Genomic DNA, 16,273 nt, shown 5'->3' with positions numbered 1-16,273 from the left:
TTATGTACATCATGCATAACAACTAAATCCTGTTTTTTTTATTTATGCCGGTTATCTTTGCAGTTCTGCCTGTTTCCTCTGACAATATCCCATAGTAACATTATTACTTGGTTATTAACATTCTTGTGTATTGGGTATTTATGTATAATATGTATGTATTAGATATATAAATTGTATTGTATATATATGTAAGAAGTATATGTAAATTATTATTATTTAGTATTCCTATGCCTTTTTTATTTCTTACGCCATCTACCACTTCTTGTCTTCTCTCCTCTACCCAGAGATTGCTCGAAGAGATTGCTTACGAAAAAAAGACCGCCTTATGTACCTTATTACTTTTTTTTATAACGTAGAAGACAAACGAGCATGCGGCTCACCTGATGGTAAGTGATTACCGCCGCCCATGAGCACCCGCAACACCAGGGGAATTGCAAGTACGTTGTCGGCCTTTTAAAAAGGAATAAGCTCTTTTCTTGAAGGTTTCAATATCGTATCTGTTCGGAAATACCATTGCTGGAAGGTGATTCCACAATGTGGTTGTGCGTGGCAAAAAGTTTCTAGAAAACCGCACTGTGAAGGACCGCCATTCATCCTGATGATCAGGATGGTATTTTAGTTTCTGGCGGGTGGTACGGTGGTGAAACTCAGCAGCTGATATTAATCCGAACAATTCCTCAGAACACTCCCCGTGATATATGCGGTAGAAAATGCACAGAGATGCAATATCTCGTCGCAAAGCCAATGGGTCGAGTCTCTCACATAGACGTTGATTACCAATGATTCTGGCTGCTCGGTTCTGAATTACTTATCTGTTTGTTCTTTGTATGTCATTCTGGTGCAGTAAAGAGTAAATAATTAAAATATCCTGACATTCTTCTAATTATTATTACGAACCACCATCTAGTACTTTTTTTATGGATGATAATGGAATAGAGCACCCGCCTGCGCTATCGGTTTACGCTGGCGGGGCACCAGTGTTGGATGATAAGATGTAAGACCTGACATGAGGTCAGGTCAGTTAACCCATCGTGACAAATTCACCAGGAATTTATCACGATGGTTTTCAGGGAGAACCGCGTGGAGCTCAATCTGACATGCTACATTGCTAGTAATGGGGTCATGAGTCCACATGACTAACAATCCCCTTCCCCCCTACCACCTAGCACTGTATTAAAGGAGGAGTGGTTTACAATCTCCGTTACTAATGTATCCTGTTTGTCACTAGTGCCAGTCACGCTAGACACTGGCGAATTCACTATTCTATAATCATCAATTGAAATATTAAACTGTCTCTAAGTAAAGCTATAATTTGGTATGATTTTTAAACCATTTCACAAAAACTTATCTCTTACTAGGTATATCTTCACACTCGGGTACTGGTATACTTGAAAGGTACAATATTGTTAGTAAGGTGGTTTCATTCATAACAATGTATCCATTCAAATCGACTTCAAAAGGAATTTTTCTAGAAATCATCACGGCTAATTTACCATACGGTATAATAATATACCGATTGGTATTCATTCCACTTAATTGGAGTTCCATAGGATATTTCTATTACCCTGGGGCACCTAATTGTAGATGAGAAGGAACGTCGTAGCTAGACTTCATATTTAAATGCACTCAAATTGAATTAAATCTAAGAATATTCAAAACTCGCTGATAGCTTTGCTTAATGTTTATTTACTGAGATTGTCTAAAACTGAGGAATTTCATTTTTAGTTACGTGTTTGGTGCCTAATGTATACAGAACAAATAGAGAACAACCGTAACAGGTGCTTCAAAGAAAAGTTGCTAAAAGAGATCTTTGTTTATAACAATACTTCGTGCGGAAGTTAGTTTTCTGATATAATATCCTAGCTGATCTGTGATTCTGTGGTAGAGAAACCGTAACTACCAGTGACAGCCATCACAATGACAATAACAGTGACAGAGTGCTGTTCTCGGACAGCTATTCTGAACTTCGTGACAGACTTCGACTCTATTGTAGGGGTGTGATATAAGTTATTGTGTGTAATAAATCGATTATTAAGTCCATTAATCTTATATTTAGGTATATTATTCTAAATTTTTTATTATACTCGTAATAAAAACATTCATATCAATACTCGATTTTTATTAAGTAAATAATTATAATTTTATCACGGACCTAATTTTAGAGCTCTTAAATTGAATGGAACAGGCGTAGTCTTGTATAATATTCAATAGATAACTATTAAAATACAATATGACTCCGGTTTATAAGGACCATACACACCACCAAGTTTCTTTTTTGTAGTCTTTTTAAATGAGAATTTTATAGTTTTTGTAAATTGCTGCCTGGTTATCACGTATTACGATTAAACGTAAAGTAGTTTGTTTTGTAAGAAGTGTTTCAATTATGGGATGAGAGAAAGCAGTTAAATTAGAATAGGATAGGAACTATGACATCTTAATCCGGAATATGACAATACATAATTAATATTGCAGGCATCATAAAATGATATTCGTAGTTTCGTTCATATGCCTATTAAACGTAACAGTTACAATATACCGTCTCGTGGGCCGTCAGGTAGTTTGTCCTTACAATCACATTGTACTACATTCTTTAAAAAAAGACTTTAATAACAAATCGTTTTTAATTCATATTTTTTTGGAATATTAAAATTAGTAAAATTGACCCTTCATATTTTATCGATTTTTCCACAATCGATAATTTTTTGACATCATCAACTGCCCTCCTTTATTTTATTTCTCTCTGAGATACTTACAGTACAGCTCGTGTTGAGAGCTAATTTTCATAATAGTTTGCACTAATAAGAAACGTAATATGTATTAACTAAAAAATATTGTTACCTCATTTAATAAATGTTTTAGTAATTAAATTCTTAAGTTACAATAAAGGGGCTGCAATAGAGGAAGTACAAAAATGTGTGAAGAAGTAAATTTTAAAAATATTTTGATGCCGAGGAAAACCGAAAGTGGAATATTTAAGTTTATGACAAGAGCTTGGCATCCTCTTCGTACATATAGTATGGATAAATATTATTCACCACAAGACTTAAAGAACATAGTATTAAATTCAGTATATCTTGACTCAGTTATAGAAGCGGTAAGGTTAATTCAAATTTAAATATATTATTCTATTTATAACTATTTATGTAGGTTTAGGGATTTTTTCTTAACAGCAAAATTCACAATGGTTTTTCACATTGTGAAACTAAGGATTTTTTAGGAAGGTTGTGTACACATTGTATACATTTCTTATACCTATAGATATTCCAGAAAAAAATATAGTGAAAATCGTATTATAAACTTAAACCAATGGACAGCACTGCTTTAAAAAATCTGATATCTGGTATATATTCTTATAAGCTCTTTTGACATTTGTTGCTAATTGTCTCTTACCAGACAATCTGGTGAAAGCAAATAAACAGATAGATATATAACAGAGTTATCAGTAGAACAAATAAGTATAATAAATATCACAAAATACACATGTAACATACTTAGATAGCAAAATTATCTATTTTAAGTACACATTTAATATTAATGAAGTTACATTTAATAGTTACTGTTATACTATACATAATTAAATAGTAAAATACAATGGACCCCCGGTTATCCGACAAATGTTTTGCAGGGCAGTATGAGACCATCGAATTTGTCGGATTATAGAGTGCTGCCTAAGGGTCCCCTATAGTCTGGAATTATTTACAAAAGAGTATCTTGTAATCTGACAAATTACAGATCCTGTAATAAGATTCTATGTTATATATGTATGTATGTACATTCACTTTGAAGTATAAATCATACTTCATTATGTATGTCAACTATTAAAAGATTTGTTACAATTTAGGCGGTCTAAAATATTATATTTTTCTTTAATTGTTAGTGTTTTGTGCTTTCGCTTCTGAGCAATCATTATCAAAACAATACCCTATGCGTCGAGTACAACAGTGGTGATGCATATAAGTTCAAACTTGTTCAATCATGTATTAGCGAAGCTTGTCAAAAAAATCTTCAATAATAAATAATAGACCAATAATCATATTACTGTACTCTTAAAAATTATCATGAATGTAGTAATTATTATTATTATTTAATGCTAGCTGTGCCAGTGCTTTCACCTGTGTGAAATTTATAGCCTATGTTAGTCTGATGCATAAACTATATTACTCTAAAGTTTCATCAATATCCGTTCAGTAGTATTTGTGTGAAAGAGTTACTCTTCATCATCATCACGATCACTCACAAACTTTTGTGTTTGTAATATTTTTAAAATTAAGATGATTAGGCTCTGTCATATTTATAATTATATATTTACTTATATTAATTTTTGATTTATTATATAAATAATAAAACAAAATTACTTAACAGGAGAGTGTAAGAAGTGGAGTCTCCAAAATTAAATTAAAAAAAGAAATTGTAAACTACCTTGAAGAAATGGGTCTTGATAAGAAAATGCATGTGGTCCGGTGGATGGGTATTGCTTTCTTAAAAATATCATTCATGATGAAAATTGGCATATTTGTGAATGAACCTGCAGTCCTTAAGGTAAATATTTTAAAACAGATTGATTATCATTATTGTACAGTAATAACCCGAATTTATTCAATAGGTGGGAAAGACCCATATCTGTATATCAGGGATGTTATGGATATGAAATTTCGGATACGGATAGGTTTCGGATATAGGAATGATTATTATACCGGACGTGGATAGGGATGCGGATATGAAATTATTTCGGATTATCCGTTAGTTTCGGATAATTTCGGATACGGATAATAATTTTTTAAGGAATTTCAAAAGTAAAATACAAATAGCTAATAAAATGGTTACATGACGTGTCTCAATTAGGCTCCGCCTCTATCCGATGTTATCCGAAACTTTTATTTCGGATTCGGTTACGGTTACGAATATTTTTTTATATCGGATATCCGAAAGTTTCGGTTACGGTTACGGAGCTCCTTAACATCCCTGCTGTAACTGAATTATTTTAGAAATAAACATTAATCTTTGCTATAAATGTATTAACTTAAAAAAAATGGTTATTATATTATGCTATAGTAATGCCTTAGGACACAAAATGATTTCTCTTTATAGAAATATAAGCATATCAGGAGAAAAACTTGTATGTAATTTCAGACGGCAGGTATCTTTTTAATACACTAAGAACAGTATTATTATTGTATTGTATTTTCAAAGTTGAACATTGAGATTTAGCATTGTGCTTTTAGCTTAAATCGTCAATGAAAACAAACCCAGTCCTGTTCCTGCCAACCCACCGAAGTTATGCTGATTTTTGTTTAATGACATACTTCTGCTTTCATTATGATATTGATGTACCAGCTGTTGCGGCAGGCATGGGTGAGTCCTTGATTTATAACTTAATAAATACTTATTTATAAGTATATGAGTATATAAACTTTTTTTATGTGACTTGAATAGAAAAAACGCTGATGCAATCATCGCCTAAATGAACAACATGACGGATATCATATCATGATGTGACGCTCGTAATACCACTCATGCATTACCATTTCGGAAAACTAAGGCCCTCGTTACCCTGTCATTTAACTGCCATATCTCCAATCCTCCAACTGGAATACATCTTCCAAAGAAAGACATTTCGTAGCTGGAATCAGTGTGATAGGGGTACCCACACAGGTAATCTGTACAAAGTCTACCCCAAAGCCGTGTGCCACCTCCTTTTTTTACGTGGAGACCCGTCCAACTCTGGGGTTGTACGGACAGGTACTGTGAGACTTCTCACTGAAACCCCTTAGCATTCCTCCTCGCCGCCATAGTGCTGGGGTTGCAGGATCGAGTTCGCAATCACCCTGCCTAACAGAACAACGCCCGAAAATATATGATATGATATATATTTATTGTAAATATTATTTACAATAAATATATATCTAAGTATTCATTCATTCATTCAGAACTGAAAAATATTATGCTATAATTATATAATATAATTATCTTAGGACAATTCACACCGCACCATCTAGTCCCAAGTAAGCAAGATTAAGTTCGTGTTATGGGTACTAGATGGTGTGCTAAACCGCAAAACCACCGAGACCGTCATGGCTATACGGTTAATATAGCACAATATTTTTCAGTTCTCAGTTCATAGCGGTAACCCTACACGTGATTCACGTATAGCGTAGGATGGCCATACAGAACGCAGTAATATGTGTTACAATATTTTATAAATATTGTTTTAATGAAGGAATTAAATATCGGTTGTCGCCAGTATCGAAAGAATGTTGATTGGGAGCGCCACTGTATTAAGCGCGGGAAGGACAACAGCGTCTTATAGCATTCGGTGCGGAATGTTCATAAACTGAACAAATAACCACCAACATGAAATCCTTGTTAACTAAATATGACATAAGATTTATAAATGTAACTTTGATCTAAATTCATATGTAACACGTTTTAGTTCTAATAAGATGCGCTTTCACATTTTCACACTACAGTTGTATTGTTTTCTGTTAATTGGGCTTGCATATACGGACAAAAAAAAAAAAAAGAAAATATTAAAAAGAATATTTGCGTGCTAAAATATTTGTATCCATCCGTGTTGCATTCAAAAATTACTTTATTCTTAGTTGTTACAATCTTCTTGATTCTATTGCTGGCTATATCAAACCCAATAGACGCTAGTTAATGTAAATAAAAAAGTTAATTTGAACCGATTGTCAATTGTCTTCGTGTAAAAATAATATTAATAATGACTTATTGTTTACAGAATATTATGTTCTGTTTACTGACAAATGTTTAGGTATTAACTGAAGTAAATACTGATTAAATCTCGTTTACATAATTTACTGGCTGATGCTAGTTATGTAGGTATATGTTCATATACATAATTGTAATGACTTGAACTAGTAAATTATTTAATGCACTGGGTTTTCTTAATAATGGTAAAGGTGACCTGCCGTTTACTCTCAGTTGGGCCGTATGCGTCTTTGACACCATCGTGGTATTAAAAAAAACCAACCAAACCTAATAATATTATAAATTTTTGATGGATGTAGGTTTGTTCCTTTCTCACGCAAAACCTACTGAATTTTAATGTAACTTTGACTTGATATATATGTATTTTCTCCACAAAGCTTTACATGATTTACAATGTAACAGAGTCATTAGTAAAGTAAAGGATATCCGAATATAGGCTGTAATTTAAAAAGATATTGTGTAAATTCTGTGAAAAGTAATGATACTCTCAAGTAAGTGCAAACAATTTGTTAATCTGAGAGCTATCATAGCATATGCTGCATAAATCGTCATTAATAGTTACACTAAGCCGATGTATGGTTCCTTTTAAATAGTCCTAAAAATCCATGATGGCATATATTATGTGTAGTTCATTATAGCAAAAATAATGAAGTATAAATTTATTCAATTTACATACTATAATAATAATGTGTAGTAGCATAGAATTACTTCATATTAATATAAGTACATTGATGAATGGCTTTAGGACTTAAAGGGCCCGCAAATTAATTTGGATAAATACATAGTTTAAAAGTTATGACAATGAGATTAAACCAGCATGTGGAGCGGTGTCCAATCTGCGAATGATCGTAACACAAAGCTGTGCTTACTACCTTTCTTTCGCATTAAAAAGTAGGCTATGTTCTATCTCAGGTTCAAGACTGTCTGTGTCCAAAGTTCATTTAAATCGGTTGAGTAGTTTTGGCTTGAAAATGAAACAAACAGACAGTTACTTTCATATTTATAATATTAGTAAGGATGTATGCGCCTAACTAATGCTGGCCATAATGATCTCACTGCAAAACGAATATAGTAGGTAGGTAAACAGGTAATGTCCAATACATAATATTTACTGAGCACATATTGTGTTGTTGAATTTTATTAGCGTAGTTAGCAACATAAGTGAACGTGTAGGTAATTGTCTACTATAACAAACCGAACTGGCAGACTAGTAGAATAGAGTATATATTGAGTAGGTGATAAAGATATAAATATAGTATAAAACTGTTGTAAAATGTTATAAAAATGTACTTGTTGAATTTCTTATCAGTTTTTGTCAACTGCAATTACGACGAGAATCTCAGGTGGACAGATAAATTTGTCAAGAATTACCATTCAAATACTATATTTTAGATTCATCACATTACGCCATTTTTTAACTAATGTTTACCGCCAACTTTACTTATATTAGGATCATAATTAGCATAATGAATAGTGACCAAACCAAATAAATTTTATTCTGTTTTAATTTGTGTGTATGAAAAAATATTCAACCATATACATATCATAGTGAACACTAACAGACAGACAGATTTGAAATTATTACTAATACTTGATAAATTGAGAGGCATTTTTATACAAATTGTTATTGTAAACAGTGTTTTATGTGACTCTATCATATGCCAAGGTTATTTTCAAGGTTTAACGCCTTGAGATGCGTATGACAGACAGCCAGATAAAACGGCAAAAGTAGATAATATATAGCCATACCTTTATAGAATAACTTATACAGTTTGTTAATACCATAAAGAATCCCAAACAAATAAATGTTGTTATACCTAAGTTATTCCTAATTAATAATTACATACTAATTAATAATTTTTTAATCAGCAGCCGAGTAAAATACACGCCAAATAAAAATATTATGGTTTTATTATAAATATGTTACAATAAATCTACTTCTTGCTGATAAACTAATTAAAAATAGACCAAAACTTAAACGTTGCCAGCCAATGCGCAAGTCTTCATGCCAATTATAGAGACTCAAATTAATTTAAAAAATATTCTAATTAAAAAAAGTATTTGTAGAAACAGACTGTTATGCACATAAGTATACTTAAGTGCATAAAAGTCTGTTTCTAACTAGTTGTACTTAGTGGCAAATATTTTTTAGCTGCAGTGGTAATAAAAATTGCGGCGAGCACTAATTTTTGTACGGGCGTTAATATATAGAAGTACAAAGGTGTAACTGTTTATTAATGTATTGGATTATTAATTGAACCAGGCTTTACATTTCAGATTTTTATTCAATGGCTATAATTGGTCGCGCGATGCGTGAGACGGGTGCTTTTTACATCCGACGCACTCTAGTAGGTGCACAACTTTACGCGGCCACTCTCAAGCAGTACGTAAGGACGTTGGTCTCCAAATATGCCACGCCAATAGAGTTCTTCCTTGAAGGCACTAGAAGTCGCAGTAATAAAAGTCTACCTCCAAAATACGGTAATGGGACTGTGTGTTTACTTTTTTTATACATAATAATAATATAATATATTACTTATTTAATATTAATACAATGTGTCACTGATTATTTAGTCCACTAGATGACTTCGCAAACGTTCTTTTGCTATATAAATTAAAATCGCTATTAAAAAATAAGGGTTGATGGTAGTAGGGTGAAAATTTAGGGCATGTATTTTTAATACCACATTTAAAAAAAACAATAAAGATTTAAGAGATTGTCCAAAAAATAAAAATAAAATTTAGGGGTGGATAACCCTTATCACGTAGTGGTATAAAAATAGATGGTAGTCGATTCTCAGACCTATCGAATCTATATATATATATCTAAAATTTCATAAAAGTATATAAACTGAAACGGCGGTGAAGCCGTTTCAGTTTATATATAAGATTTTATATCCCTTGCTAGTGATCTAGCTGAAAATTTCATATCACCTACTTATGGTGATACAGCGATATACTTGCAAGTTGTATTCCGGTATAAAAATTGAGATGTGGCAAAAAATTACAGGGTATGAAGACAATTATGTTATTAAACTTAGACCTCGTGAAACACAAACACATTGTACTTACCAAAGACAACAATGTGTTCTATAAAGCCCATGGTGCTGCTGATATAGATAGCGGTTGATACTTACCATCAGGTGGACCATGCGCTAGTTAGTAAATCTATTTTCATAAAAAAATACCATGTAACTTCTTTATATAGATACAATGATGGCGATCAGTAACGATTGTCATTGTTTGAAATGTTAAGTAATGTTATGAGACATGGCTTGAAAGACGTTGATTAAAGTACTAAGTTGAAGTACCTTAACTTTATAGATGTTGATGAAGCTACATTTATACTAATGGTCACCACGATGTACCTACTTAAAGATTTTCTTTTTAAAATCGTAATGAAAATTAGCGTCATAAAATAAAGTTTATTGTCAAAAGGTGTATGTTATAAATTTATATTTAAATTGTATATATCTTGTATTAATTTTAATTATATATCTGTTAATTAATAAGTATATATTTATATAATATCATCACCATCGCCATCTACCAGATAAATACATTGCCAATATCCGGCCAAATTAATTCATATATAGTAGAGATTGCTTCTTGCGATAAGACCGCCTAATTTGGTTTTCCTTTTTAATTCTTGGCATGTTACGGTTATAACTCTAATATTAATAGAAGTTGATTCATCATCATCTCAGCCCGGAAGACGTCCACTGCTGAACAAAGGCCTCCTTCAAAGATCTCCACCACGATAGGTCCTGCGCTGCTCCCATCCAGTTATCCAGTCCAGAAGTTGATTATAGAATTTTTATTATAACAACAACAATGTGTTGCAGGTATGTTGTCAATGAGCTTGGCGCCACTATTTGCACAGGAAGTGGCTGATATCACGATTGTACCTATAAACCTTAGTTATGATCGTCTAATGGAACACGGTCTCTTTGCGTATGAGCACATAGGTGTCCCTAAACCTAAGGAGTCTACTGGCGTAAGTTGTAATTTTTTTAAGGGTTGAAAACGGAATGGTGATCTCGCCTATGCTAACGGTATACAGTGACAGGGCACTAGTGGAGGATGATAAGATGTCTATGAGGTTAGGTCAGTTAGGCCATCGTGTTAAATTAACCAGGAATTTAACCTGATGATTTTCAGGAGGAACCATGTGGAACTTCAACGTCAACCTGACATGGTACATTGCTAGCAAAAAGTTATAATATCTATTCGTTGCGAAACATTATACAAATCTTGCTTTTAAAAAAAAATTGATATTTTGATAGTCAAATAAATTCAATGTTGGCCGGTTAAATAAATATTCCTCGTTTGTTAGACGGCCTCGTTGGCTAACGCACTGTCTTAGCGGGTTTAATTATTCGCTTAGTACCAACATTTGTATTCATGAGTATGATGGTTTGTATTGGACTGTGTGATTCCTATATATATTACGCATGTATTTCCAATAAAACATGTATTAAGTAAAATAATATGTTTGATAATTTCTATCAGTTTGTTTGATAGTTCTACTATCCATAACACAAGCGCTGCTTACCTGGGTACTAGATGGCGCTGTGTGAATTGTCTTGCATTGTCATTGTTATATTATTTCTAATCATTAATTACATTTTGTAAACGTTACAGGGTCTATTGAAATCTCTATACAGACTCAACGATCACTATGGTAACATATATATCAATTTAGGCGCACCACTCTCCGTAAAGAATTATCTCAAGAACATTTCGTATACGGAGGAGATGCTCAAGCCCATAGATCTACAAGAATTGACTGCCGAACAATTCAAACAGGTGCAAAGCGTTGCGAATCACGTTATCACTTTGCAGCAGAAGTCTACTGTCGCCACTATATCAAATTTACTAGCTTTAGTATTAATGGACTCCCTCATGCGGGACCGAGTTTTAGTTATTGATGATGTACTACTAGAATTGGAATGGATGATCGAAGTGTTAAGGACTTTAGGTGCGACGGTGTTTGAAAACGATGTTCAAGGAAATGTCAATAGAATATTGGTAGTGCACAGTCAGATGGTGAAACTGGACAAGGAGAAGAGGCTTCGTCTACTATCTGGTACGCTGATGGACGTGTCACGTGATATTCAGAAGAGAATGAAAGGTATAAATATTGTGGTAAATCCTTTTGGTTATCTCACACGAAACCGAGTTTCGAGTCGAGTATATTGTACAATTCCGAATTAAGTTATAAGACATAAGACCCCAAGTCAATTGGGTTAAAGTAGAAAATTCTAATGTTCTTTTGTATAAATTATATACGATACTTATTTGGTATTTAATGTAAACAGGTATTTTTTTGTATGCAAAATATAACTAATGACCTATAAAGTCATTCAAAACGCAAAACAACACTAAATCTGATAGAACTCGACTATTTGTGACTTCTAAAATATTCAAATATGTAGTCCTTATATTCCTATGTTGAAATTGGACTTCTGGACTGCTGGTGAATGAAACAGTCACGGTGACGATAAGAAATCACGTGTTTGATTATTAATGTAAGAAATATACATTTATTTTTCAGGTCATGTTTTAAAGTCAAAAACAATGGCGACCGCTATACCAATTATACAGTTGCAGTTGTATGTAAACCCGATACTGCACTATTTAGTTCCGCCTGCGATAATCTTACTCATTGTGCTTAGAAGACCAATTACAAAAGGTAACTAATTACTTCTAATTAATTTAGATGTAAGATGAATTAGAAATAAAATAACTTATTAAATACATTTTAGGACACCTTTTTAATGAAATTATTAGAAATTTAATCGAAATACCGATTATAAGATCGATTAATATACTCTGTTACAAGAATAAATAATTTCTGAATCATAACTACTTCGTAGAATGCTGACGTAGATAAACGGAGAAACAAACGAAATCAATGACTTTGTTTAATTGTATTAACTAACTAATAATTGTTATTTATTCTAGACGAGCTAGCTTCCGATTATCATCGAATAAGGAAAATATTATATCACGAATTTTTCTATGTAGAGGACACAGAGGAAAAGGTTAGAAGTATTTTATTTATTACTAAAGAATTCATTATAATAATATAAAATTAATATGTAATATAATAATAATTTAATTACGGCAATTTTTATGTCATATAGAACTGTAATAAAATTTAAGCACTAATAACGATTTGATGTTGAAAAAAAAAATAAAGTCGCAGGTGACATCTAGTACTAAAATCCGCGTACTAAAGTACGCTTGAATTCAAGGACTACATATAAAATTATATGTCATTTCAGACATTTGCTGAATCAATCAATTACTGTTTACAAAACAGCGTGGTATCAATGTCCGAGGGTAGGCTAGTGCCGGGTGGCAATGAGAAGCTGCAATTCTTACTCAAGTGGTCAGTATGGCCTGCACTCACCACCCTCGCTCACACCGCTGATGTTATGACTGAGGTAAGCACTCATAATAATCGTATGCTTACACGATTTTTTTCTACGATTAATCCTGATATTTTAAGGCTTGCAGAAACTAAAGATTTTTCTCTAAAAATGGAACGAGAAATTATGAACAAATGTTTTTAACATATTTTTTAATATACCTGTGGATTTAGTTATTTTTAATTTAATAAATTTGCGAGCGGGATGTTTAATTGTGCGGAAAAACTACATAATAATATATAACACATCGACCAATATTGGCTAAATGCAGCTTGTACCTACGTAATAAATATTTAAGTTTAAGCTTTATAATATTTTACTAATATTATAAATACGACACTATAACAATAGTGTATAAGATAGATGATGTAGTGATAGATGGATGGATGAATGTTTGTTACTATTTCAACTTTACAGTTATATAATTTAGCTAATCAGAATAACACATAATTAATAATAACTTAATCAATATCACGCGGGCGAAATCGCGGGTACAGCTAGTAAAAATATACCTCTATTAATAAAAATATGAATCTCTTAATAATGTATGTATTATTCTAATTTACAGCAAATTGAGTGTGCACATAAGCGAACTTTAAAATTGGTACAGGAGAGGATAGAACAAATTGGATGTCATCCGTACTCCCTAAGTTTGGAGAGTATTGGTAACTGTCTACAAGGACTCATATTGAGTGGCGCCCTAATAAAGCAGAGAGAGTGAGTATTTTTTTAGGTAAAACCCTATCGTAGGCGATGTAGATATTTTTTTTATTTTTTTTATAGAATAAAGAAATATATCCCTGAACAATTAACACAGCGCCATATAGTCCCACGATTAGCAGAACTTGTATTATGGGTACTAGACAACTCATATAATTTGATTTTTTTTGTAAATAGATACAGAATATACATAGAAAACACCCAGACCGATAAAAACAATTATACAAATGTTTGCACCCTGCGAGGAATCGAACCCTCGAAACGATCGGTAGTAAAGCGGTGTGCTAAAGCGCTAGACCACCAATGCCTTCATTTTAATACTTTAAATTCGAATATGTGTAACTTAACACTTTAACTCTGTGTGTATTAATAAAAAATATTTTTACAGCACTGAAGATACAATTTATCAACTATCGCCCCTAGAAATGGGAGACTGTCAACAATTAATCAGTTCAGTACTACCCAGATTCAATGTGGCCTTCGATGTTAGCAATTCTGTAATCCTCGACAATACGCGAGTATTGTGTAGACTGTAATGTCCTTTAAGTACTAAATGTTGTGAATTATTCAAATGTGATAAAAACTCACTTTTATATATTATGTAATACAGCGCTACCATTTATTAATAATTAGCTAATAGTTTTGTGCCATTGGAAATATTTTTTTCCAAAACTCATGAATGAGATTTCGAATATAATAATGCGAAATTAATGTAGTTTTTGTCTCGAATTATATGATTTGTATTGTTTTTATAAAATCGATATAAACTGTTACGTTGATATCGAATAATAATTATTATAATTAATATTATTACAGCGGACAGAGTAAACTAGTAGGGCTACATACTTAATATTATTATCAGAAGTTATTTTTATTACCCTACGTAATATTTATGCAAGGGACAAGTTAAGAAAGTACAAGCTAAGGATAAATGGATACTAAAGGCATATATATGGCTAAAACCATGTACTTAGCGAAATGCCGTCTTTTCGTAAAATTTACATACAATGAGGAAATAACGTATTCACACGTGCGAAGTCACATGAATAAAAGTATTATCAGCGATCAAGCGCAGGTTGTGCTATTACCACTCCAGAAATTTTAAAACACAGAATTGAATCACAACTCGTTTTAATTTACAAAAGACAAATCAATATTGTACTTAAATTATTATACTCATTTTGATATAAGTATCTTAAATATTGTTATTTGTGTATATAGCGTGACTACATCACGTGCGTGTGATACTGTTCTAATGCATAGCAAGAGTGTATATGCTTCTTTTAAACGTAACATACATAGTTTTGAGATTTCAACCTACAGTTGTCAATAATATTGTATTTACTAAGACTAAAATTAATTGATAATGTATTTATAGGATAATATTATTATGTACTAGTCTCTGAATTTTATAGAATATTTTGTAACGCTTAAAATTTTTATTATAATTAATTATTACGAAATAGTCTCGTCCTAAATGAGTAGTGAAATGTATACAAGAGTATTTAATTTCATTATACAAAACTATTTATATTTATTATTTATTAAATTTAATATAATTATATTTCCAAAATTGCTCAATGACTCGAATAATTCCATAATGACGTCGCTGAATGTTATTAAAAACATATACAGTTTAACATACATTAAAATACAAGTGCTAAAATAAACACACATACAAATGAATAAATTTTATTGTATGTTAATATGTATCTGTTAATTTAATTTATTTTAGATATAGATCAATGTAGTATTTATAATAACCTTCCTAAGAACGGGTAGAAGGGGGCATTGGCTGGCACTAGTATTTTTACTTTAATTTGATCGGTGGTTGATATTTATATATTATTAGGGAACAATCTCAGTTTATGTTAATATTCCTGGTGTATTAAAAAGATTATTAAATACTTAATAATCTTTTATCATATTGAATAGGCTTCAAAAGGCATTTGAAGTAATCGAATTAAATGATTATTTTAAAGGATGAGAACCATCGATTAAAACTCAAAATACAAAATATAAATTAAAAATAAGAAATGGCCATTTAATCCGAATTCAATTGCTTCCAAAGTAAGCCAGCTGTTCTTATTTATTTAATTGCATTTATTACAGGAATTGTCCTGTAATAAATGCAATTAAATAAATAAGCGGATTTGAATGTCCGCTTTTAAATATTAATGAAATGACAACTTCGTTTTATCATCATTCACTGCCTTGTTCGCCTAGACCATTAGCGCTGGCGGGTGCACACTATAAAAATCCATTAAAAAATATTAATGGAATTGATATGGCCATAAACATGTTTCAAATATGTGTTTTTTATTATCCGGAGTCAAGCACTGGCTTCGCCGTTTGTATTGTATTAATTTTCGGATTGGTGTATCCAT

At 31.9% G+C, this 16,273-nt stretch overlaps 1 protein-coding gene across 1 annotated transcript; it reads left to right on the top strand.

Moving 5' to 3' along the window:
* Positions 1 to 2,754: 2,754 nt before the first annotated feature.
* On the top strand, positions 2,755 to 14,513 carry LOC131847734 (dihydroxyacetone phosphate acyltransferase). The gene is made up of 11 exons (XM_059197381.1): positions 2,755 to 3,094; positions 4,363 to 4,539; positions 5,223 to 5,352; positions 9,007 to 9,210; positions 10,575 to 10,726; positions 11,374 to 11,863; positions 12,287 to 12,424; positions 12,697 to 12,776; positions 13,020 to 13,181; positions 13,735 to 13,883; positions 14,275 to 14,513. Exons 1-11 carry the CDS (start codon positions 2,912 to 2,914, stop codon positions 14,420 to 14,422), a joined length of 2,013 nt encoding a protein of 670 aa, XP_059053364.1. The 5' UTR covers positions 2,755 to 2,911; the 3' UTR covers positions 14,423 to 14,513.
* The last annotated feature ends 1,760 nt before the right edge of the window (positions 14,514 to 16,273 follow it).

The sequence above is a fragment of the Achroia grisella genome, unplaced genomic scaffold (genome assembly GCF_030625045.1).
Source record: "Achroia grisella isolate CSIRO2021 unplaced genomic scaffold, CSIRO_AGI_Agris_v1 utg540, whole genome shotgun sequence".
Lineage (NCBI taxonomy): Eukaryota > Metazoa > Arthropoda > Insecta > Lepidoptera > Pyralidae > Achroia > Achroia grisella.
Note: the sequence above shows the minus strand (reverse complement) of the source record. Positions and strands in the feature narration are given on the sequence as shown.

Bases quoted from the DNA above. Each gene is read 5' to 3' on its own strand.
- LOC131847734 (XM_059197381.1), top strand. From the start codon at position 2,912: ATGTGTGAAGAAGTAAATTTTAAAAATATTTTGATGCCGAGGAAAACC. The intron at 5,353-9,006 runs GTGAGTCCTTGA...TTTACATTTCAG, and splicing joins AGCTGTTGCGGCAGGCATGG to ATTTTTATTCAATGGCTATA. The intron at 13,884-14,274 runs GTGAGTATTTTT...ATATTTTTACAG, and splicing joins GCCCTAATAAAGCAGAGAGA to CACTGAAGATACAATTTATC.